This window comes from Diplotaxodon limnothrissa, linkage group LG16 (genome assembly GCF_057381915.1).
Source record: "Diplotaxodon limnothrissa isolate DT_005_m linkage group LG16, D_limnothrissa_male_GT1.1, whole genome shotgun sequence".
In the NCBI taxonomy this organism is placed as follows: Eukaryota; Metazoa; Chordata; class Actinopteri; order Cichliformes; family Cichlidae; genus Diplotaxodon; species Diplotaxodon limnothrissa.
In genome coordinates this window covers 26,608,139-26,634,339 of record NC_140611.1, presented here as the reverse complement: position 1 = coordinate 26,634,339, position 26,201 = coordinate 26,608,139, and the positions used below count along the sequence as shown (strand labels likewise).

General features: G+C 39.0%; 2 protein-coding genes across 3 annotated transcripts; one reads left to right on the top strand and one right to left on the bottom strand.

The window, feature by feature from the left end:
- Nucleotides 1–1,929: 1,929 nt before the first annotated feature.
- bin1a (bridging integrator 1a) lies at nucleotides 1,930–15,828 on the top strand. 2 transcript variants are annotated; one of them, XM_085374962.1, is made up of 20 exons: nucleotides 1,930–2,016; nucleotides 2,809–2,889; nucleotides 3,062–3,116; nucleotides 3,235–3,329; nucleotides 4,006–4,101; nucleotides 4,277–4,387; nucleotides 4,519–4,611; nucleotides 4,992–5,077; nucleotides 5,212–5,287; nucleotides 5,720–5,775; nucleotides 6,568–6,612; nucleotides 7,739–7,808; nucleotides 8,288–8,410; nucleotides 8,641–8,724; nucleotides 10,546–10,566; nucleotides 13,618–14,007; nucleotides 14,510–14,611; nucleotides 15,367–15,441; nucleotides 15,533–15,634; nucleotides 15,727–15,828. In XM_085374962.1, exons 1-20 carry the CDS (start codon nucleotides 1,930–1,932, stop codon nucleotides 15,826–15,828), a joined length of 1,950 nt encoding a protein of 649 aa, XP_085231088.1. The 2 variants fall into 2 exon arrangements, with proteins under 2 accessions (XP_085231088.1, XP_085231089.1); XM_085374963.1 differs by lacking the exon at nucleotides 8,641–8,724.
- A 4,915-nt stretch (nucleotides 15,829–20,743) lies between these two features.
- LOC146616337 (indian hedgehog B protein-like) lies at nucleotides 20,744–25,982 on the bottom strand. Its single transcript, XM_085374964.1, has 4 exons — nucleotides 25,465–25,982; nucleotides 24,183–24,340; nucleotides 23,752–23,855; nucleotides 20,744–21,647 (listed from the first exon to the last, which is right to left on the bottom strand). The coding sequence occupies exons 1-4, from the start codon at nucleotides 25,771–25,773 to the stop codon at nucleotides 20,926–20,928; spliced, it is 1,293 nt and encodes a 430-aa protein (XP_085231090.1). The 5' UTR covers nucleotides 25,774–25,982; the 3' UTR covers nucleotides 20,744–20,925.
- Between the last annotated feature and the right edge of the window lie 219 nt (nucleotides 25,983–26,201).

The following is a 26,201-nucleotide window of genomic DNA, read 5'->3' as shown; positions in this document are numbered from 1 at the left end:
GAGAGGGGGGGGGGGGGGGGGGGGGAAGGTGGATGGGTGCTCTATTCCTGTGATTATATGTGAACGAATGGGTTTGGTGACTCGTGGCCAAATGTTGTTATTGTCGGGGATAAAGAGCCCGGGAGATGGAGTGATGGGAGGGGGGAAAGGGAAGAGGAGGAGGAGAAAGTGAGAGAGAAGGAAAGAAGGAGACATTTACTGTAAAGCAGTTTGATGCAAAGGAGGGACAAAGGGCACATTTTCTCTCTCTCTCTCCATTTTTCTCTTTTTTTTTAAATTTCTTTTTGCCTGGTATATCATTACATGCAATATGAAATTAAACTGTATAATCGCTCCCTCTGGAACAGCTGCTTCCACACACTAAACCATTTTTCTTGTCATGTGTAAGTAGGATTTCTCCTTAAGCGGGCTCTCATGCTACATTATGCAACCAAGATATAATTACATCTAGTGTAATGGTAGAGAAAACACAAGTGCCGGCCTACTATTTCAATAGCCTTTCATGTTTGCTCTGCTGCCTGTGAGCTCCTTCAGCAAAAAAATATAGTGTCAGTTCAGAACCTCGGAGAGCTCCGAGCCGGCACCAACAACCAGTGTAAATAAAGGGTTGCACTTTCTAATGGGTGGTTTGTTTGTTTTTTGTCTTTGTTTTTTGTCTTTTTTTAAAATAAATAAATAAATAAATTAGATTTTTTTCTAAGCTATAAGTGTACAGCAGGAATATTTTTATAAAGTTTGCCAACTGGTACTATGCTCGGATTATTCAAAATATACCAAGAATAATATTTTGAGTTGCCCGTCTTCGTGAAAGTGGCTAAATTTACACAGTATCAGGCCTTTGCCTTGATTTTAGAAGCCTTTTGTCAAAATCAGACAGCTTAGCGTGAAAGACCTTGCTTCTAGTGGTCTTATGTGGATGTATGTAGCGTGCTGATGGTGCCCCCTCCCGGAGAGAAATCATCATCGTGTCGGACACGGGAGCCACGCATCTGAACCAGATAAAACCTGATGTAGTCCACGGGTGTTTGCGTTATTGTCAGATGATATTGATTTGGGATCAACTTCGTTTAATCATCCGTGAATGTGCGTAGAGAAGATCCTTGTAGTTGCGTTTTAAACTGAAACATATAAATACTTCTGCTCTATAGTTTGGCTCCATTCCATTTGAAACCAAACACATCATTAAAATATTAACAAGAATAATTTTTAAATGAATGATTATAATAGTGAGTTACAAATGTTTACTCCTCGGGTCAGTTTACGCACAGCTGCTCCTTAGTAAAACCAGCCTCTCATGTTACCTATTACGTAACGATATATTAGCGGAGCTGGACGGACGAGTTTTGACGCGTTAATAAAACCGCGCATGCTCAAAGGTAGCCCTCTTGTTTATCGCCAGTTTGCTGGAAGTTATGAAAGTTTTGCTGAATGTTTAATTCTCGCAAAGCGAAGACATTGATGATCTCAAGACCTGACTTCGGGTCAGGTATTTAAAAAGTCAAATTACAGATAGAAATGAAATTAAAAACGTTTGCAAAAGAACCTTTCTGGCTGTCAATTCAAAAACACGTCATTTTTCTTCACATTCCGCGTGTCGGCGGTTATTTTATTGTCTAATGATGTTTTAAAATGTCCCCGTGTGGACGCGCAGCATCTGTGCCTTTAAGATCATCTCTCACAGCATCCTCCTCCTCCTCTCCTGTCAGGGACGCGCACACACAGCAGTGCAATATTAGAGACTACAAGCTAGCTTTCTGCACACATATTTTCCCACAGGTACATCATAACCTCACACAACTACACCTGTCCTCGTTGTTTCTCAACTGGACATTGATGCATTTGCCTCAACAGTAACCGTAGCGGTCCCTCCGATCGTTATTGCTTTTATTCCCTTCCCTCCCGCATCCAAAGACTGATCTACGCTACAAGATGGCTGAGCTGAATTTGGGGAAGGGGCTCACTGCAGGGAAAGTGGCCAGTAACGTGCAGAAAAAACTAACCAGAGCGCAAGAAAAGGTAAGCGTGTCTCCCTTACGCGTTGCTGTGTGGTAAATTTATATCTCCGGCCCTCACGCCACGAAGCAGTAATGCCGCATCCTCCACAGAGGCGCAGTGTCGCATCACGACATCATCAAATAAGCGTGGAGTTTGCTGTATTTAAGGAAGAAGCTGTTTACTTGAAATAGGCTGCTCCCCTGCTTTAAAACACTGTCACACAGCGGACACGTACTGCAGTCAGATATGGTGTAGGCCCGCTCATGATCTAGCCTGATGTGTCTGGTATTTGAAGGCTCCTATCTAAACTGGCAGATGAGTGATGTTACTCAGTAAGGGGCATCATCTCATACGTTCTGAGGCCGTTATTAAACAACCATGCAGCAATATGTTGACTATAGGTTGTAGAGGAGGCCACAGACTACGCTTTTAAACACCTGCACTTTGCGCTCAATATTTGGGAGGGGGCGCTATTTGTTCAGCTAAAGGTATTATAAAGCCTGCTGTAAGGCTAAAGATAGACAGAAAGCAGACACGGGTGCCTCCCTACATGCATACTATGTCTGTGTGAATGTTACCGAAGGGGGAAATTAGACTGTGTATAGAGATTTTGGCTATATGTCCCATCAATATGGCAAATATTTAAAAAAAAAAAAAAAGACTTGCCATGTGTGTGTATGTTTCTGTTTTACATCGTCACTTCATGTTTCTAACCAAATGCAAAGAAATACTATTGATTTTTGATGGCAAAACAGAAAGCTGCTGGGAATCAGTTGTACGGTCTGATGTTTTCAATCATTATTTGTGTGACAGGTTCTGCAGAAACTTGGCAAAGCAGACGAGACCAAAGATGTCGCTTTTGAAGAGGGAGTAATCAACTTCAACAAACAATATGTAAGAGTGCAGTTCAGTGACTCATGGAGTCATAATTAAACATTTTCTAGATATCAACAATAGTATGGCCTAAAATAGGATAAACTGTAGCCTGCATTGAGTCTGAATCCACAGCATATAATACACGATTGGCGTTTTTTGATGAGGCTCACATTTAGTGTTTCATCCTCAGGCTGAAGGCAGCAAACTCCAGAGGGATTTAAGAGCATACCTCGAGGCTGTGAAAGGTGACACGCACAAACACACAAGTCAATCCAGAGACACAAACACACAGAAACACACTTTCATTGGCGTATGAATACACACTAATATAAGCTAATATAGAGGATGTATGTTTGTCCTTAGCCATGCATGAGTCCTCTAAGAACCTTCAGGCATGTCTAGCTGACATGTATGAGCAAGACTGGTACGGCAAGAATGAAGTGGACTCCATTGTGGAGGTGAGAAACACTTTTTACTATTTCTTTAAAAGCCATATTAAGTGAGTAGGCTATATGTGTGTACATGATGTGTGCGCTTAGACATCCTGAAAGTTGTGTGATACAGGGGTTATACTTTTCTTGCCTTCAAGTATGCGTGCCCACTTAGTGCTGAGTGTTACAAGTCTGGTCGTCATGAGGTAAACGGAAGGATGTTCGCCAATCCTGTGTTATAAATGGTTTCAACTACACGAGTCCTCCAAGCTGATTAGAAAATAATAGAATAACCGCTCTTCTGAAATATTCAGGCTGTCCATCTCTGCAAGCAATTATAGTCCCATAGCATGAAAAACTGTACTGCTACAGACTTTATATTATGCTGAATGTCGTAGAACCACGTCTGGTGAAAAATGTTGCAGAGATCCTTAAAATGTCCTCTAATTGTATTCTTGAGGTCATTTTTGATTAGCCACAAATAGCAAGAAGTCATTGCAATTAGCTAAAAGGCTTTTGCCTTAGTGAAGACCACAAGTCAAAATGATGCGACAGAGCTCCTGAAACAAGTTACAAAGTAAAGGAGAAATATATTCACATTGCATGCTACTCCAATATAAAATGTGCTCTGCAGGAGATTTGTCTCGTATAATGTTAAACAGTCTGTCTTGTGCCTGCTTCTGTACATTCCTTCATCTTGCAGGATTGTGATGTGCTTTGGACTGATTACCACCAGAAGCTGGTTGATCATGCTCTCATCTCCATGGATACTTACCTGGGCCAGTTCCCTGATATTAAGGTAAGTTAAGAGGTCGTGACCTCAACAAAAAATCGTTGGTCTTAAATGTTAATCCAGTGGCAGTGAGCGTCTCTTTTATATATTGTGACCTTGCTGGAAAGCATGTTGTATGAATACTGAGCATTTCGATATAAATGAAGAAAGTGAATAATACATTTTTTTTCTTTTTATTCAGACTCGTATAGCTAAAAGGGACAGGAAGCTGGTAGATTACGACAGTGCCAGGCATAACTATGCCGTGACACACAAAACCAAGAAAAAGGACGGGGGCATTAAAATTACTAAGGTAAAACAAATGCGCTGCGGTGTTTGTAATCACTCAGATGCAAAATTCAACAATTATTTTGTTTTTCAGTTCATTATTTAGGTGAATCAACATGTAAGAAACCTAAAAAAATATATATGTTTGTTTTGTAGCCCTCATCCTTGTTGGAAAGGGCCACTCCAGGATGGGCTCAGGGTATTCTGTCTGCACACAACGTTGCCCAAAGCAGTCTTTCCAGGAGCCAGGTACATATTTACCTTATTCTACAATTGTAAGGAGTTTTCTGGTAACCCAGCAGTAAAATATATGTTACCATAACAAAGAAGTCAGTATGAGCTAGTTTCAGGAAGCCTTTCTAGAGATGATCCCTGTGTTTGTCTGTCCTCTCTGTTGATAATCTAATGAGGGCAAATTGAAAATGAGAACATCAAAAAGAACAAATCATATTAAGCACAATCAGTGGTGGAAGAGATGTTGTGCATACACACACACACACACACACACACACACACACACACACACACACACACACACACACACACACACACACACACACACAATGTATTTAATTCATTACCAGAACATCTAACACACTTGCAAACATACTCTAATTCATTAATTTCAGGCTGAGGAGGAGCTAGAAAGGGCCCAGAAGGTGTTTGAGGAGATTAATGCTGACTTGCAAGAAGAGTTGCCGTCACTTTGGAACAGGTAGGGAATATGTGTTTTTGATTTTTCCTAAATGGATCAGTGCATTTCACTTTCTTCTGTGCTTATAGGCATATTAAATGAAGTCAAGCTGTTAATGCAGTCAGTGCTGTCTCTCTCTTCTCTGCCCTTTCTAGTCGTGTTGGGTTTTATGTCAGCACCTTCCAGAGTTTGGCTGGTTTTGAGGAGAAGTTTCACAAAGAAATGAGTCGGGTAGGAGTCTTCTATAAGCCTCTAGCAGTGATGGATTTAGATAAAGATTAGACGAGAGAAATGGATGCAGTATATCAGATAACAGTTCAGGCCAGACGAGGCCATCGACTATGTCAGCAGGGCCTGCAGCTGAATATAAAATCTGATCTAACCTTCCTTGTTTATCACCTAGTGCAAAGTGTGTTTTAATGTATTTCTGTTTTTTCCCTTGAAAGAGAAAAGTTTCTAAGTAATTTGTTTGGACCCGACGATGGAAACAAACTGTAGCAAACACACTTTACAATACATGGATAACAATATCTATTAGGAGGGTGCCTTTGCAGTGTAAAATATAAATCAAAGAAGGTGGCAAAGGAAATGTAATATTAATTAAATAAATAAATACATGATATAAAAATGTTTATCTTACACACCATCTTTCTGTCTCTACAGTTGGATCAGGATATGTATGACACCCTGGAGAAACTGGAGGAAACAGACACAACTAGGTTAGTGAGAAATGAGCCGTCATTTAAATTCTCTCAGGTACTTGGAAACTGCTTGTTTCATATTCTTTTTACATAAGAGGTTAAGCTTTAGGAGGGATCTGTGGAACAGATATCATTTTATTTTTCTATTTTAATTAGGGCTGTCTGCGTTAATCTTGTTAAAATGACGTTAATGCCATAACCAACTCGCTAACGGAGATTTGCCGCGTTAATGCATTTTAACGTCATTTTAACGAGATTAACGCTGACAGCACTAATTTTAATCAAATTTTATTTTGATAAAATTGGGTTTTACACACCTGAGGTACTGGAAACATTTCAGATTACCTGAAACAGCTGCTTGAAAAAAAAATCCTGACAGTGATTTCAGAATGCTGAGCCTCATAAACTAGTTTACCTTAGGAAGAGCGCAAAGCCATTGTTTTTGATGCATAAATGAAGTGGGGAGGTTATTTATACATCTTTTTTTGTCCACACTGTTTATGAGCAGAGTTTTATTTTAATTTGTAAATCCTGCAGGTTCCAAAAATACCTCATTTTTTGATTAACATTAACAGCAAATAGAAGACGTTTCTATGAGTGCTTGTAAGGGATAAATATTTTAGAGTAATGTATGATCTTAACTGATTTATGTTGAAGGCTGATCTCTCTATTGCATCACTAATTTATGATGCATGTCTGAAGTGGTGCAATAATCTATCACTGTGAATCTTTTAGATTATTACACCACATATCAAAAACAGCAATGGATTAACTTAGAGCTACCCCTGAATCCCCCACCCCCCCTTTCAGCAAGACAGGTATCTGCGGCGCCTCATCATCAGGAGAAAATAGGAGGTAACTGGAAGCAGCTGGGGTAACAATGATGAAACAACTGTTGTCTGTCTGTCCAACTGACCTGTCTGTTGAGCTAGCGTGTATGTTAGTCAGTCTGCAGACTTGGGAGTTTTCAGAGCACTGGATGCTTGATTTGTGCAAGTGATTTCAAAGAAGTACTTTTGGATCGGAAAGTTTCGTGCTCAGAGCTGCAGATAGAGTTGAGTAGACCTGTGTGTCTTATATGCTGCGCCACGCAAGACTGTCACTGTTAGCAACAGTTATGCTGTCTTTCACCGTAAGGTAGAAGGTGAATTTTCAGTCGGTCCTGCATTAGTCAGTAGTGTTCAATGTTTTCAAGCCAAGTGGAAACCAAGGAACTGAAATCCAACAATAGAGCAAAGGTCCATCATAAAAACTATGGACCAAAATAAATTAGAGAAGATTAAAATGACTAAATTGTAGATATATAAACATGCATTGTTTTTGTAGGATCCATAAGTGAACACACATCAGTGGAGCTGCAGCTTCTGTCTGTGGTAAAATGACTCAGCATACATATTCAGAGATGCTGACACAAAATAAGCCTGGATCTTAGGGGGGACCCTGGAGTTCTGGAGCTCCAGGGTTCTTTTTGATGTTGTCTTTCCCTGAATCCTAAACACCAAATTCCTTGATGTGTTTGACATTCCAAAACGTACCTCTCACTGCCATCTAAAACAGCCAGTGTACAAAATCACCTGTTGCAGCTTTAAGTTACAGGTATATGTCAACGTTTTTTTAATATCTGCAGCTCTGGAGCAGCTTTTATCCACTTTAGAGCATCTTCTCTGTAACAGGAGTTGCCTCTATCACTGCTCGCTTGTGACGATTTACTGGAGGCACAAACAAAGCCTGCTTGCATGAGAGGAGAGGACTTGAAACCATGAAAGGGGACTCACTTTTCTTGCATGACAGCTTTTCTAACACTTTCAGCTTGAAATCTTGCAGTGCATGTCTTGTAACCCTTCTTACAATCTTGTGTTTTAGCATTTAGCTGCTTCTTTAACCTCGGCGCTTTTATCTCATATCGTTTGCCGTCTTCATTGCTTTCTCTGTAATTTGTTTTCTTTTCTTCTCCCTCTTTCTCTCTATCTTGTTTACTCAGCGGTAAAGAGGCATCTAACCACACTCTCAGGCCAGGAGGACCACCCCCGATCCCCAAATCCCCATCCAAGGTAGACAAACAGTGTCTCACACACACACACTGATGTTTTCTCTTTGTTCAGAATACACAGAGGATCATTTAGTGTTTTAGTTTCTGGGGAGCCATCATCACTTACACATAGGGTTGCCATACCTGTGGATTTTGGGCTGTAAGTGGTTTATTTGTTTGTTTGTTTTTTCAAAACATTTTTTTTCATTTGTTTTTAAATTCAGGTCAACTCTTTGTGATCGGCAATAGAACCCCAGTTTAGGCTATTATCGTATATGTAAACACATTCACGGCTTCATGGTAAAGTTTTTGTGAGACTATCGTAGAACTTATTTATGTTGATCCATCTGGCATGTACTTCAAAACAAATGAATACAAAATATAATTTGCACATTCCGACAAAATTGAACTGCATAATATGAATTTTGCATTCATAACAGCAAAGTCCAATTGATTTGTCTAGTTGAAGGAATTAATTACTGCCTTTTTTCTATATTCTAGCTCAGACCAGCAGTGCCTCCTCCACCCAAGGTGACACCATCTAAAGAGCTAAAAACAGAGAATATCATCAACCTTTTTGATGCTGCAGCTACTCCTGATATCAACGTCACCTCCCCTACAGAGGTCAGTGAGCAGCTGCTGTCGATGAACCCTTTAGCTTTCCCCTTTTCTGTGCAGGTCAGAACACCCGCTTCTGATCTGCACCTCCTCTAATTTCTCCTATTCTATTCTATTCTATTCTATTCTATTTTATTCTATTCTATTCTATTCTGTCTTTTCAATTCTGTCCTTATCCCCCCTCCCACTGTTGTGCCCAATTAGCCAATGAGCCCTCCTGTTCCTGTTGTTATCAGTTTGACAGTCCTGCAGTGAGCAACCTGTTGGACATGGACCTGGATTCTTTCAGTGCAGCAACCAAAGCCTCCACGGTCACACAGGTGGATGATTCACGGCATGAAGATAAAGATCCTAGAGACCCTCTCTCTTTTAAGATATGTCAGTCTTCACAAGAGGTTTTAGTTTCTATTCAGACAGAATTTAAGTTCATTTCATGATATTTAATTCCAAATGAACTGAGTTAAAGAATGAGATGTCCAATGAAGGATTAGCCAACAACATCTGCCATTGCCAGTGTGGTTGGTTCACTTTAAATATGCTGAAATAAGCTTGATAGGTCTGAATAGAAATTGAAATCACTTGGTAAGCGTGGCATAGTTTGAAGTGTTGCCTGCTCTGCTTCTTTCCAAAATACCAAAAAAGAGTTAGATGAAGGCATGATGACCTGTAGACACCTGCCTCTAGTGTACACTTCTTCCTGCTTTAGCACTTTCCATGGATCACTCATGGCATGAACTGCAGACTACAGCCCTGCTTTGCTGTTCTTTCTTGGTCCCCAAGACTGTACAAATTCTCAATAACCTAAACGGTCCTCATGTTACTGGGAAGTTGCTTTTATTCTTTCAAATACTTAAATGATCTATTTTTGTTTGGCTTATACTATGCATGGTATTGATCAAAGTTACTACATGCCATTACTTGTGATTTACATAGCTTGAAAGACAAGAAGCTTGCAATGACAAACCCATACATTTTAAATTCCCCACTCTGAAGCCCAGTGTATAGAGCTTTTTAACCCATTTCAGTTAATTGTTTTGGTTTTAAAGTACACATAATGTATAATTAAACTAAAATTAGCAAAGTTACAGTTAGTTTGTGAAAACGTTAAACATCCAACATGCCAAAAGATATTTTTTCACGAAAGTACATGATGAGCAAACCAAAACTAATAGTACAGTAAAAATATTGATCTGGTGAAAAGCTACGAATCACTGATAATTAATATCAGAAATGCTCCTGTGAAGTGCACAGAAGTACATAGAGCGCAGTTATAGTTTGACTATATATTCATTAATCATTATACTAGTGGTAGTATAATATTCACTTTAGTTCAATTCTGTTCAAGTTCATGCATATAGCCCCAAATCACAAGTTATTGCCTCAAATGAGAGATAAAATCTTTTATCTTAATATTTTCCTTAATCCCTTTATATGTATGTATATATTTTTTTTTTAAAGAACCTCCAATATAAGAGAGAAAACCCCCAAAATCAGATGACCCCATATGAGCAAGCAAGGAGACAGTGGGAAAGAAAAACTCCCTTTCAACAGGAAGAAATCTGAGCAGAACCAGGCTCAGAGGGGAAGCCATCTGCTATTGCTGGTTGGGGGACCTACAATGCCAAGGCTATAATTCATAATCAATTAACGGAAGGCTTTTTTTAAGATGCTTGAGTTAAAGCTAAAAGTTAACACGTCAATTATCACTTTAATTTTTATCATATTGCCTATATTTGTGTACTGAGGCAAAATTACAAAAAATGTAATTGTGGACCTAACTGTGGATTCCCTAATGCTCTTGCTATGCTCTATGACTTAGTTTTACAGGCTGCCAAATCTTAATGTTAAAATATTGTCCTCTGTTCCAAGTGACATTGTTATCCATTGGTCTGAGAGTGTTGTTAGTTTTTAACACAATTAAATAATATACTAATATATTTAACAAATCTACCCCTTCAGACTTCACACATCAGTTAATACTTTACCACATAGTGCTTGTACAGTTGTTCTGCTGGAGATCTTATGCTATGGGCTTGTAGCTCTAGAGCATGGGGCGTGTCTTATTGAATGTAAAAGGCAAAAGCAACAACCCTGTAAAGTATTCTGCTCTTCGTATTTATTACTTCCTTTGTTTTCCACAGCCTGCAAACTGGGACTCATGGGTAAGCCATCTATACTCATGCTAAAAAAAAAAGTGCAACAGTAATTAGCAAAAAATCTAATTATCATCATCTTCATCAATACTTATTTCTATTTTTTTCTAGTAACCATCAGTTTAATAACAGTCATACATTATAGAAGCCCCGCTCCTATTATGCCTTTTCTATTACAGCTTTTCTGTTTAGCAAGCTTTTCAATACACTGACCTCTTTCATTTGTCTGTCCCAAATCTGTTTGTGCATTGTCTTTGTGTCTGCAGTGCGTGATTTGATAGACACTGAAGATATTGTTGAACAGCACAAATGGAGCTTGTGAATGAGTTTGAGTCAATTCAGTTCCAAGTTGACATTTCATACAGTTATACATACTGAGTCCATATAATTAGTGTCTTGTGTGCAGTCCACAATTAAAATCACTCTATTTCTTTTGCCTCCTGAAAACACCACTGACCTTTAAAAGCCCCAGTGTACCCAGTGTTTTATGGTAAATTCTAATGTAAAAGTGAAACATAATATTAATAGTGAAAAATATTTTCTGTGGTTTGAAATCATTTGCAACTGAATTGACTTATTTCCTTTCTGTTTCCCTTCACATGCTGTACCTGTATGTTCACATGTCAAACTGATAGAACATGTAGCCTTTACATGTTATTTTCATGGTTCATGTGACACACAGGGATCTTTTGTGTTCTCAAAGTTTAGTGAAGTTGCTCACGCTTGCTGTGGATTGTGTTATACAAACGAGTCTGGTAAACTAACAAGAGCTACTGGGCAACTTCACAAAGCCTTTTTTCGTAGCTTGGCCTTTTGACCATTAACCTACGTTTTTGTTCGTCCCTCTCGCTGTTAAGAGAGACGTGTCTCAACAATCATGGAGTTTTGCTATATTTGAGGCTGAGGCAAAGCAGTGATGGCTCAGAAAGGACTGACATGTCTACTCTTACAAAGCTTCCTTCCTCTTTCTCCATCTGAACATAGCCTTGGATTAGAAACCATGCTTGCTAACCACACACAGAAGATCCAACATCTATCTTCTGATGGGAAAAAGCTGACAGCTTTTATGTTTTTGCCTTCTACTGCCACCCTTCCTTAACCCTCATCTGTCTTTTGATTTAATCTGAACCTTTTCTGTAAAGGTTGGTACTTCCACATCAATCTTCATGGGCTTTATGGTAATTATGATGATAATGCTTGTGAGCAATGACATATTCTGATCTCCCATGGTCCTGTTTCTGCTCAATTAAGATACATTTCTTTATTTTTATCTTTAAATATTACCAATTATTTTGATAAGGATAATACTTATCGCTGTTCAAATCCCTTCAAAAGACCATTCTCATTTTGCAAGAGTTTTAGCCCCTTATTTAACATTAAGTACAGCCCTGTTTCCAAATGAAGATTGAATATTTTAAAAAAGTCAAGCCAAAACCAAAAAGTGTAAAATAACAATAAAGAACTATTCTGTTCTATTCTATTCTATTTATTCTATTTAAGAATATGAATGTTGTCAGAATTTTCTCAAAAAAAGACACATTATGTGACACATTATGTCATTAAAAGAAATACACTCCATACTCTATACACAAGGGATTGTGCTAAAATACGATATTGAATGGCCATGTTTTTGGGGCTCTCAAGCCATGCAGAGCCCATATAGGGCTCAAGAACATTTCTGAAAACTGCTGTCAGTCTTAAAACAACATATAGCCTAAAGAAAATCAACAAATCTCTCCACCTTCTACTGTGAACGTAAATAAGACCAAGACATATTAGAAAACTGTCCTGTGAACCAAGATTTCAAAATGCTTAACAGTCTTTGGACAATGTGACATGCCATGTCCCCAATTTTCATGATAGTCACACAAACAAAAACCAGATTGTGGTACATTAGTACAGGTACAGTACACGTTAACTTCCATGCCATGTACGGCAGCGGTCCCCAACCCCCGGTCCGGTCCGTGAGTCGTTTGGTACCGCGAGAGTTGAAGCTCGGGTGTGAAATTCTGGGTTTTTATCATTAACTCGGTTTCCCTGGGTCTTTTCCCATGTTGTAGTTATGTGTCTTATTTTGAAAGAAATATTTCCGTGTTACCATAGTGACCAGAGAGCATTAAAGGGCAGAGAGGAGGATGTTACTCTCAATGTTGTTGGTGCATTTCAGGAGGATGCTGCTAATAAAGTTACACAATTATTATTATAATAATAATAATTTATTATTATACTTACAAAATACCACAGTTTTTGTCTTGGTCGCATCATTTTATTTTGTTGTATTTATCCGCGACACCTTAAAAGCCGGTCCGTGAAAATATTGTCTGACATTAAACTGGTCCATGGCGCAAAAAAGGTTGTGGACCGCTGATGTACGGGACCATTAATGCTGAATGATATATGCAGGTTTTATGCTGGTAGACAGACAATGTCATACACAGTTAGCTTATTTCACCTGGACAATGCCAAGCGTCTGTTTGTACAGATTCTATCAGCGTGGCTTTGTAGCATGAGTCCAGGTGCAAAACTTGCTTGCCTGCAGTCTAGACCTGATGAGCAACTAAAACCCTTTATCGGGAAAGAATAGAAAACATTTGCCTTTGCAAAATACAACAGTTGGTCAATTTCCAAATGCTTACAGTGTTCTTTAAAGACAAAGTGAAAACTATCATCCTTTGGAAACAGAGAAGTATTTTGGCTACATCAATATGGCCAGTATAAGATTTAGTAAAAGATAGTTGTTACATTAAGGGCTAAAACATTCAAAATCACTTGTATGACCTGTTAGTTTTTAAACATTTCAAGCTCCCTCCTTTCTTTCTTATGAATGTATCTCTTCTAAATCAATTTAGTTACACTTTAAAAAAAATATCAAACCCCTTTCTACATTAACAATACTTTACTTTTATTATTAGTCTTAAACTGGTCATACAACATCTCCAGCTTTCTCTTATTTTTAATTCTTCTTGATCCCATTTGATTTATGAAGCCCTTAGAATATCCAGAAGGTAAAATATCTCTTGTGCCCTCTTGACTCCTTGAAACCTGACCCTTGCCCTTCAGCCTGAGGACAGTGGTGCCCAAGAAGAAGCGACCACACAGCACTATGACCCTGTGGCTGCTGCTACAGAGGCCTGGGGGGATGATGGTTCGCAGCCTGTCCACTATGATCCCATCACAGCTGCTACAGAGGGCTGGGGGGATGACGGAACCCAGCCAGTTCGCTATGACCCTTTGGCTGCAGCTCAAGAGGGATGGGGGGATGATGAAAACCAGCCGGTTGATTATGACACCGTAGCTGAAGCCCAAGAGGGCTGGGGCGATGAGGAAAGCCAACCAGTCGCAGAGGTGCCTGCCACAGACTATGAAACACCTGCAGATGAGGCTCCAGCAGACGCAGTTGAGGAGGAAGCCCCCCCAGCTGCTGCTGTGTTGGATAATGAAGAGGGTCAGGTAACCAAGGAGAGAAAAAAATATAGAGATGCATCTGGATGAAAATGATGGATGCATCGACTCTTAAGAAAGAGGTTTGAGCATGGGGTACTGGAGAGAAAAAGATCATGTGAATAAAAGGTGGCAGATGGAGAAATCTTGACATGGAAAGATTTAGGATGCATCAAATGTGATAAAGAGGGCAAGTTGAAAATAAATTGTTGAGGGAAGGAAAAGAATAGCAACATCTGCTTCTCTACACTCAGTTAATCCCAGTCACTGCTAATCCACACACATAGTATTCTGTGCAAAAGCTTTATTGCAACTGTACAGTAGTATTTAATCTTGCATCTGTGCAGCATGCCTGTAATAACAAAGACTTTGCTGTTTAGGCTTTTCTGCTTGTCTTTGTCTCATGTTGTCTGTTTCTTCTTTCTTTCATTCTTTGCCCCTCTTTAATTTAAGGTTTTATCCGTCTCACCTTTTAACCTCTCTTGTTATTTATCTTTCTCTCTGCTACCAGGGAGACTCTGCAGCAGCTGCAGCAGCTGCAGCAGCTGAACCAGCTACACCAACTGCACCGGCTGCACCAGTAGTGGAAGAAGAAGCAAAGGAGGAAGAGGAGGTGAGCGCAAGAGTTTAATTTATAATATGTAGCGATTGCTATAATTAACTTAGAGCTGCATTTTTTTATGTAACAAAAACGACCCTTACTTTTCTGGATTTTATATTTATTCTGTTATTTATGGAGATTGTGGCACCAACAAAATGACAAGAGGCTAAGATAGAGTTGGCAGTGCTGATGTTAAGATTTTTTACTGGGTGAACAGGATTAAAAATTAGTGTATCAAAGCAACAGTTCAGGTTGAGAGGTTTGGAAATAAAAGTAAAAGAGGCAAGGCTGAACATGTTCAGGGGAGAAATAGTGGATATATCGAAGAATTTTGGAGATGGAGCTGCCAAGAAAGGAAAAGAGGAAGACCTCAGAGAATATTCATGGATGCTGTGAAGGAGGACCTGCAGAGGGTTGGTGTGAAAGAAGAGGATGCTAGAGATAGGATGACATGGAGCAGATGATCGGCTGTTTCTACTCCTAAAGGACCAGTTGAAAGACAAAGTGATGTACATTGTAAACCTTATACTTGGCAATGTTTTTTTTTAGGTAACTACATTTGTCTTTTAACGAATCAACTATACAATAAAAGACAAAGTGCATCTCATTAGTCACAAAATAATATATCTGATGAGGTCGTTATTTTGTTTAAAAAAGACAGGTAGTAAAATTTAATGGACATGTATGTGTGCTTTAAGGTGAAATGTTACTATTTAAATAATGTATCCATAAATTAAGCATTTTTTTTAAATGTATTTATTGTCCAGACACCTGCAGTAGCAGCAGAATCAACAGAAGTAGCATCAGAATCTGCAGAGATGCCTCCTGGCTTTCTGTTCAAGGTAAAACAGGAGACCAAATGGGAAAACCTAAAAGTGTAAAATGTATTTTGTTTATACGACGATAACTCATGTTAGCATTTATATACAATAGGTCCAAGTGATGCACGATTATGCTGCCAATGACACAGATGAACTGGAGATGAAGGCCGGTGACGTGGTGCTAGTAGTGACTTTTGACAACCCCGAAGAACAGGTAAACTCAAAATTCAAACGCGTACTCATGTGCTTTTGTGCCACAGAAACACTGACACTGTTATCTGATTGCTTGCATGTTTGTGTGCTTAGGATGAAGGCTGGCTGATGGGAGTAAAGCAAGACGACTGGCAGCAAAACAAAGAAAATGGCACTAAAGGAGTATTTCCCGAAAACTTTACCCAGAGGCTGTGAGGCTGCCTCTTATCTACAAGAGGACAGGACCGCAGTCCGGCACTTTCTTTATGTTTCTCTTCCTCTTGCCCATTTTCCCTTTCTTGCCCTGATACTGTATCTTTCCTAGGACTTTGGCCATAAAAGCAGAGCTGTCACAGCCCTGGATGAAATCATGCATTTCTAAGGTCTGCTACACTGTGCTAAAAGGGGATGTTGGCATTTCTGTGGATTTCTGCCAACATTTACAAATTACAGATGTAGCCATTTCACAGGTTTCACTTTCAGCAGTTTTTCACTGCAATTACCTGATATTTGAGGAAGTGATTGGAGACTCGAGCTCATACTGAATAAATGCAAGGATGGTGATTCCTGAAATGGTTGCAGCTGAAATGGCATTAAAATCTTTTATCCTTGATCACTCGTCATCATGCGAAAGATGTTGACTGACATGTTTTAAACTGGGAATGAGATATCAAGGACCGTTTGTAGTTAGTATGATGTCAGGTGTAGCAGAGCGTCTTACACCCACATCCGTCTAAAAATGGATTTGTTAAGAGAATGTAAGGCTGAGCAAAAGGTAAAAACACTTCACTTTAGTAGAAACAGTGACTAAGCAGATTAAAACGCTGAAAAAATCGAACCAACTCCTAGCTTGCAACTTCACTTTCCTTCTAACTTTGAACTTACATGGTACTGAAACCTCATCAGCCCAGCAGCAGATCTTTAACTAGGACTGGAGTTCTCAGATTAGTGATCACACTCCTGATAAACTGCATTGGATAAAACCTGTCCTTTATCCCTATTTTAACTGTTTACTTATAGAAGATTGGCCCTTGGTTGTTGTATTAGTTTAGACTCTGTGGTGGTATAGGTAGTATGAACCTGTTGTTAAAATCCAAATAAATACATATATGTTGTTAACTGATCAACATATTACTGGATTTACATTGCTGGACAACAGTCAAGTAAACAAGGAATCCATAATTATGATTTCTGGTCTGGGAGTCTCATATGGTATTAATGACTAATTGATAAATTATTTTTGACTGTTGTTGTTTTTTTGTTTGTTTTTTTACCTTATCAAGCGATTTCAAATATGCATTAGCCTGGCTTGCTAAAAGCTAGCCTACAAAATACAGAAACAAGAAACTGCTACTGGTAGTATAATAGTTTATAGATATGGCAACACCCTTATACTAATCAAATATATAATAACTGAGCCAGCCTCACTAACTAAATAAATAAATAAATGTGCCGAAAACAGTTCCCTCTGTTTGCAAAGAGACTATTTAACTCACATGCAGATGATTATGAATATGCACCAGAGCAACTTCTTTTATTTTTATATGCTGCCAAGCAATGATTACATATAGCCTAATGTAACTATGTCAACAGAATTGCCAACTGAGGATGATATGGAGTGTTTTGTACTTCTGTAAGGTTTACTGCTCTCGACGTAGCCGCGTAGGTAGTTAAAACTATCTCACATTCAGTCATTCATTCAGTCACTGAATTAACAGCGATTCTCATGATGTTATTAACATGTAATAAGTCTGAGAGAAAATGTACGTGTGTACGATTGTATGTGTGTGTGTTTATGAGTTGTTTGAGATCAGAAATCTTTATCTATAGGCTATTGTTATTGGATGATACCACCGCCACAACCTACCAGGGGAAGTTTTTCTGACCGGACAAGGGCAACTCAAATGTATTTGGGCCTTTTTCCACTGGCTGGTATTACGGTTCCAGGTGTTATTGTGCATTTGTTGTGTATAAGTGTAATTTTACCAAGCTGTGATGACAGATACATATTCTATAAAGACATTCATATTGTATGTGTGTTACTGTGTGCATGCTGACTTCCCATGTGTTGTTGTGTGAACACCCTTAATTTAAGACAGTGATACTTGGGTCACTTTTGAGGCAGTTGAAACAAGGTATTTATTTTTATTTTTTTATGTGTTTTGTTAAACTTTATAAGATGGTGGTCGGCAGTCATGGTGTGTGTTTTTCTGCCATTCTCTTTCAAATCAGTCCTGATTATTACTGCTGGTTGCCCATCAGCCTTGCCTCAAAATGTTGCTAGGTATCGTGGTCCAAACAGAGCTAATTACATGGAGGCTTGTCACATAAAGACAAATTCCAAGCAACCAGACACAAGTGGACTTTTTCGAATGGTTTTCAGTATTTTTAAACCACTTTGGACTGCATTTCTTTCTTTTGTTCATGTATATTTAAAATGCCTTATAACACGTGAGAACAACAGCTTCACATTAAGGCAAATTAATCACTATTTCTTTTCCCTTTTTTGTATAAATTAGTCATGTTTACCTGAGTCTGGCTCTGTATTTGTCTTTATGTAACACTCTCCTATGTTGAGCTATGGGGTATGACACAAAGGACTTTCCTGTACCTAACTGACCAATATTAAAGATAAAAAATATAATAGCTACTTGTCTGTGGTTCCTATTTATTAAATGTACAGTACCTTACAGTTCCTACTAAATTTATCATGCCAACACTGAGTGTAAGATGTGGCATAAACCTTACAATATTTTTAATTAACAAAATTGCTGCTTACTAAAAGAATTTTTCGTTCTGTTAACTGGTTAATCCACCAATTTGTTCAAATCAAAATTATATTTTAAATGTTATTAATGCCGGCTTTAAAATTTGGTTATAAAAACACACTTTGTTCTTTGTCTAATAAATAACTATATATAGATAGATGGGAACAAAAAACAGTTCTCCCTCTGCTCATTATTTGCGATCATTGGTCATGTGAACAAAGTGAACAAAATTTTAAAGTACTTCTCACTAATTCATGTGTTTTTCTTCAGCTAAGAAAAACAAATTGTGTTCAGCGTGTTGTTCTTCATGACATCCATCCATCTACTTCATTCCATAGGTAAAGAAGCAGGCTACATCCTGGACAGGTTCCCAGTCTGGTGCAGGGCTGAGAAAGAAACAGACAAACCTTCATTCTTACATTCACACCTACAGCCAGTTCAGAATCACCAGTTATCCTTACCTACCTCCGTTTTGCGACTGTGGGAAGAAAGCTAAACACCTAAAAAGGAATCAGAATGGATTTAAAGCCAGGACCTTCTTTCTTCTTCTTGCTTCTCTGCAAATACTGAAGCATCCAGCAGGGGGTACTGTGCTCACTGACTAATTTCCTATCCTGGAAAAAAGAAAAAGCTTTCAGGCATCAAGGGGAGGAAAGAGGAGCTTTGCTGAGAGCTGCTGTCCTTGGTACTGAAACCAAACAGCAGCCCACCCTAACCACAGCTGCTGTTATATTAAGTTATAGATGTATCATTTCATAAAGTGACCAATAGGTTATTTATGTTTTATCTATGAAATCCTTTTGCTAGTCCATTTTGTTAGCATAGATCTTGAAAAGACGGAAAGCATTTCTATTACAACAAGCAGAATAGCCACTTTATTACTTTATTAGATAATCTATATCTATATGATACTTTGTATTGTATTGTCACGATCTCGTTTAGATTTTTTTTTGCTATGATAAAAGCACAACAGATTTTAGTTTACAAACAAGAGAAAACCTTTATATTTCAAATTCAAAATTTTATGAACAGAGTTGCCAGAAAAAATATTACATTTACATTTTTTAAAAAATAGATCTTTAAATAGTCTCTCCAACAATAGCTTAATATACATATGTGACAAATCTTTGAGCAGTCATACAAAAGAATGCCTTCAATTTTCCAGATCGACTGCAATGTTTGAGTCTTCACATAGCAACTCAACTGGGAGGGGCATGCGGGAAATATGAACTATATATTACATATCTATTCATCTCCAATAAGCCATTTAACAAAAAAGATTAGACCTGCTTGGCATACTGCTAAGTGTATAAAGACGGAAGTCAAAAAAGACCATGCAAAGTTTCAAATAAACACCTATTAAACGCTTAAGAATAAAAATAAGTACTGTTTTTAATATGATGCCTAGCTAGCTACTTAATACAGTAGTTGAATACAGCCTGAGTGCACTGATCTGAAAACTGGAAACCTGAAACAATGAAAAACAAATAAAAAAGTTTTAAATTAAAAACACCTGATAATCAACAAGGAGACGTTTAAATGAGCCACATAAATTTGTTTAACACAATCAAGTCGTGTAGAAACGGATGGCAGAGACAGGGCGGCCACTATAGCACCTTTAATCAATCCTGCATCAGTAAGTGACAAATGTTGTGAAGTAGAATTATACAGTATGTGTACAAAGTGTAACACAAATACTGTGTATTCATACTCTTTCTCCGCCATCCAGTTGTTACAACAAAGCCCTTTTTCAGATGTCAAAAAACAATGCAACACCAGTACATTTAATCTCATCATGTACAAAGTAATGAACTTAATAAACTGTCTAGTTAAATATTTTTCTGTAAATTATTTGCTAATATATAATATAGACTCTAAAAGGAAGAGTAAAGAATCAGTGAATTTACTGCAGTGATGAATCTAACAGTAAACTAAGTAAAGTCCATGACTTAACTGTATAAATACCTATGTACATTTAAAGTTTCACATCTCACCTTGTTCAGTCACTAATTTCTCCTCTTTTTTTCTTTGTGTGTTCATCTTAAGCCTGAGACACTAAAGAGGTTTCACAAAATTGTATCAATAAGCTCAAATATTGTCAGATTGGAGTAAATACAGTACAAAGGAAGGATAAAAACCCGGCAGTCTCACTTCTCAGCAATTTTTTTTAGTATAATCTTTGTTTTTGATCTGTGGTAAACAGAAATCAGATTTTTTTCATGTCTATTACATTTTTTTGGAAATGAATAAAACTAGAAATACTATTTTTCCATATTTCTGTTACTAGAATAATGTGTCCTGTCTCATTTTCTCTCTTTATCTCGTTTGCATGAACAACAAAAGAACTTGTTGAAGTACAGCAAATACAGGCAAGTGGAGTTACTACAAAACATATTTACATTATAAAATGAATTGCCTTTGGTGGTCCCTCAGTTGATTTCTTGTGAAAAGAAAGGTTGTTGTGCTTTGCGTTCTAGTGCTCCATACTAGTGTTAACTGAAAGAAGACATCGTGGTGAAACATGTCTCTGCGCCTCTTATCTATGTCATTGTTCAACAGACCAGGGGTGGAAGTGTGTAGTATCCAGCAGCATTTTCCCTAGCCAATGTAGAAGCCAAGGGTACCAGTGCAGCCCATCATTCTGTGCTTCTGATGGCCCAATCAGGCTGTAGAAGAGTCGTAGTGGGGCCAGGGCCCAGTGGGACAAATGGTGACTGTCCACAGCAGCATAACAAGATGCCAATACACCATTTACCACTATAGACCCATGCTGGGTGAGTGGGGCATACAAGCCAATGCTCCTCTGCTCGCTCACAAAGGTCACAACTGAAAGTTTTGGCTGCGACTTCACTTCCCCTGCCGATGTAAACACACACTGTCCTGGCTGGACCTCGCTGGCAAAAACCGTCCTCTGACCTACTCCCCATCTAGGCCTGCCTTCCCACGTGGAACCCGATAACGGCTCTTCCTCTTGCTGATTCAGCCCAGCAGTGCAGTCTGTGACAAAGATCAGGTGAGCAGCTGTGAGAGTAATATTGAATCCTGCATTAGTCCCAATAACATAAAAGATCTTTGAGGCATTGGGCTGGCGGTCCAGAAAGGATAGGACTGGGCTGTAGAGAAAAGGACCATGGCCGTCTGCTGTTGAGGAAGCCAAGACCCGATCACCAGGGAGGAGGTCACGCATCTGTTTAGCAGCACCACCTTCAACGACAACCTGAGCGTCACCAGGGAAACAACCACCGGTTTTGGCTGCCACAGAGTGTTCTGTTGAATTGAAGAACAAAAGACATGATGATGTTATTTGTAATTATTTAGTGCTAATGCAAGAATGAAAAGCATAAAGAGAGAGAAATGTTGGAGGTCCTCTCAGGAGAGGAGGACAGGCACCGCGGCATTTGGTCTCCTACAGGGATTTCACATTTTTCTGGGTCACTGAGTATAAAGCAGGTAAGACTTTGACTCTCGAAGAACTTTATCTCAGTGGATTAGTGGTGGATTGTTAACACATGTATACATTATGACTCAAAGTCAAGGTTCAAACTGCTTTCTTGTCTATCTGATTCTTGCCCTCTTCTTGTGCTTAGAAACTATGCACACACAGAAACCCACTTCAGAAAAATTATGTTTTTATCTGCTTTTAAACAAACCAATTAAGAGCTGATCGCTGGATTTTTAAACTATTACTTGTCCTTTCATTGTGTGAGGCAATCTTTAAATATGGTTATGTGTCATTGTAACCATTTTATAATGCTTACAATAAATTTATATGGTTTGAAATACATGAAATAGTTCCCAAAACATTTTTTAAGGCAAATCAATTTCTTGGGGTAATGGAAATCTTACAAAAAAAGACAACAAAGCAAAATATCAGCCAATGCTGTAACTTCATATTTTTCATGTATTGCCCTCTGTTATGGAAACAGTGTTCAGTGCCATGGTATGTACATGTACTGTATTTCTATCTTTCTGAAGCAGATTTTTCATGTTAACAGTTAGCAGAGTAATAACAGAGAAACATCCTTTGTTTTACTATTTTATTTTGCTATTGCCGAAGTGACAGTGTTGCAGAGTATATCTGAGCTATTTGGCCCTTTAAGACGCAGCGAGATGAGGTGGCAAAAAGGGGTAGTCGGCAAGAGCTAATGGATAACCAGCTGATTGTATCACCACAGTCAGAGCACGGCCTGGGGTCAGAGAGCCAGGAAAGTACACAGACTCTGGTTCTAGATATTGTTTTTAAACTGGGTCACATGCCCCAGTCTCAGCGGTTCTATACACACTGAGACATCACAATGGGCTCGAATCTTAGCAAAGAATCCTGCTATTACTAAGCACTATATGGTACTACCGTCTTAAATGAACTGGGAGAACAATAGAATAGAATAGAATAGAATAGAATAGAATAGAATAGAATAATTAATGCAAAAAATTGTGAAACAGAAATGAATCAGTATAAATGTGCGTGGGTGTTTGTGTGAGAGGGCTGTCTTAAGGCAGCCAAATATTTGTCCAAGGTGTGTGTCGGTAAGCCTGAAGGCTGCAGAGACCAGGGGGTGATAAGACTCAGATAAGCGATCTCAGAGAAACCTACTGAAGGAAAAGCAATAGCGAACAAAGAGAGAGTTAATCATCTCACAGGCTACTAACCTCATCAGACTGCTAGAATGCAGTTTGGCATCAAATAACTGGTGGTACCAGACATGGGTAAATGGATTTCTTAAGTGTCTTAAAAGTTAGAATAGCTGGAGGTGGAATGCTTTCAGCTATTGTTTGCATGAAGAAAGTATGTGATAAAGTATGTGTACTGAAATATTATGGATCTACTACAAAAATGCAGATTGAATATACAGTCAAGAATACAGAAAACACTATTATGTCAAGCAATTTAAGTATTTTAATTTAACCACCATATATCTTTCATGGTTTTTGACCACAAATGTGGTACTACATATAGAGTATTAGCTGCCATTAGTCTTGCACTGAATGCAGAAAAGCCTACTTACATTTGTTTTCATTCATTTCATCCACATGTTGTACAGCTAAATATCCTAAAACCTTGATAACTAACGATTTACATAATGACTATACACAACATCTATTAAGACCAACATGTGAGGCTAAACTGGGCAAAGAGCACAGGTGCACAACCTGCTTTGATTGGCTCCCAGTAGACCATACACTTAAGCACACACCCAGAGTGTTAATAAAGGCAATGAATGGGAAACTAAACCATTAGTGGCTCACTGTCAAATGGTCTAGCATCAGCCTCATTAGCAGTAATAACAGCTGAACACAAAAGCAAAAACACACAAAGAGGTACTTTGATAATGCATACATACTGTGCACTGTTCTAATTTACATCTCTTACCTGACTTGACGCTACAGTGAATGTGGGCTTTGGACTCGTAATAGACCCAGTCAAATCCAGCTTCTACAGCCAAGCGAGCCAACATAGCATACTTATTCCTGTCCCTGTCAGGAGGACAAAAAATTATAGTTAATTTCCAGCATGAGTCCATCTGAATTAAAATTCACAAAAAAGACCATTTCTACTTTGACATTTATGTAGACAAGTTGTAAGGAAGGAATTTTTCCCACATTCAGACTAAAATATGTGAACTTGCTATCAGCTAAAAAAATGTGGTGTATTTGTTTACCAATTGCTTGACTCATCACATTGCAGATAAGTTAACTGACAGTTTAACTTGTTGAGTGTCACAGTTCACGCACTACAAGCAGTTTAAATGTTCTCTGGCCAACGCCCGGCCTATTCACAGCACATAACTTATTCTAGCCTACCTGTCTGATGTGGTGATGTCGACAGCACGCCCCTCATAATGCAATGAGTCCTCTGAATGATGACCATCCTCATCCCAGCCCTCCGTCACTCTCAACTTCACACCTGGCCACATGTTCATCACAGAGATGGCCAGAGAATTTAGCTTGTCTTTACACCGCTAAGAGAGGAACAAACAAGAACAAAAGGAAAGCAGACTGTTAGAAACATAAAGAAATCTTCTAGTCCCAGTATCACTTAAACTTGAGAAGAAACGTATATGAAACATTTATTGCAATGAAATGTCTCTGAAGAATGATTACATTGTGGCAATCAACAAATGAAAAGAAAAAACATTTTACAGTGTTGACAGTCTGTTTCTGATAAGTCTGTTAATCAGGGGCATTATGTGGTGACAAGAGATGGATCATGGATGACAACAGCAGAGCCCAGTAAGATAACTAGCTAGGGTAACTAGCAGGAAAGCATGAGTGACTAAAATAATAATAATAATCATCAAAATAAATACAGGATACCTCAGATTGTAAAAAAACACAAAAGAATCTGCAAATAGTCATTGTACATTAAAAATGTGCCAGGTGGGTTTTTCCAGATTGTTAGAAGCATTATTATTGTGGTTTATGTTAGTTCTTTGATCAATGAATGAACGTAGGATTAAATGAATTAGCCGATCTGTTTAAAGGTTCACAATTAAAAAAGAGCTTAAAAAAACAGGGTGTTTTTGGGTTTTTTTACATTAAGGTGTGTGCTTGTTGACCAAATGAACATTGTGATATGAAAACAGCACTGACATTAATATTTGATGGGAAAAGATGCTCCGGGACCCAAAGGCGGTGATTTTACGCACACCAAAGTTTATGTCTAGGCATGAAAACCGTGCAGATTGGCGACGACCGAGACTCACTTGGTGCGTGACTAAAAGAAACACTAAAAGTCTATAACAGTTCAGTATGTCAGACAGCAAAACCCAGAGGACCAGGAGTCAATGAAATCAATCACTGTAGTTCAAACATCTGACTGACCAGAGATATTGAGCAGACAACTGTATGCAACAGTGTAACTAACCTAGTCACTCAACTCCTTGTGGTATACTTGCTACAATCAACTTTCAACCGATTCTTTCTTTATAAAAACAAAGAAAAGAAAAAGAAAGAAAGAAAGAAAGAAAGAAAGAAAGAAAGAAAGCTTTTCCCCCTTTTGCAATACCAGGTATATTTAGGCACTCTGGCCTGTATCGCATCTTGCGAACGTATACGTAGGCTACTCATTCATCCCCCTTCTCACCTGGGTCATTAGCCTGTCGGCGCCCGTGTCCTCCTCATCTTTAAAGATTATGTCTGTATTGTAGTTTGGCGTCAGCTCTTTAAAGCGCTCGGAGTTGCGTGTTATCTTGCCCTCGGGACGCCCGCTGGCTCCTAGGGTCTTCTCGGCGACGTTTGGGCTGAACTGCTTGTAGGCAAGCGGGATGAGCTTTTTCGGGAGCCGCCTTTTGCCGTACCCCCTCCCCGGCCCGCAGCCCTCCGAGGCAGGTGCGAGGAGGAGGAGGACCAAGGCACACAGAGAGGCGGTGAGAAGGAGGAAGGAGATCCGCATCGCCCCGGGGGGAGGGAGGACTCTCCCGGGGGAGAGAGATGTCTTCAGTACCTCCGCGGTTTGGCTACCGACTCCATCGTCCGTGACAGTTGCAAATCCACGTCCGAAAAACTCGGATAAAAGAAGCTCAGCACCTCGGCTGCACGGGGCACCATTTGGATACCAAAAAGTTTCTAGCTTTTCCAGAACATCGACCCTGTATTGAGAAACTTCGCTCGCACCGCCTTACAGAATCAACAGTAAGTGTGCAGGCTGTAAAGTCCGTGCATTTTAAACAAACAGGTTCAAAGTCGATTTGGTGGGTGAGAGAGTTAAAGAGAGAGAGCGGTTACTGATATCCAAGTTGCAGTGTTGTGGTTTCTCTCCCCCTCTTTCTTTTCCTCTGGGAAACTGTCATAACAGCAGCCACTTTTGCCTGCTCTTTGGTT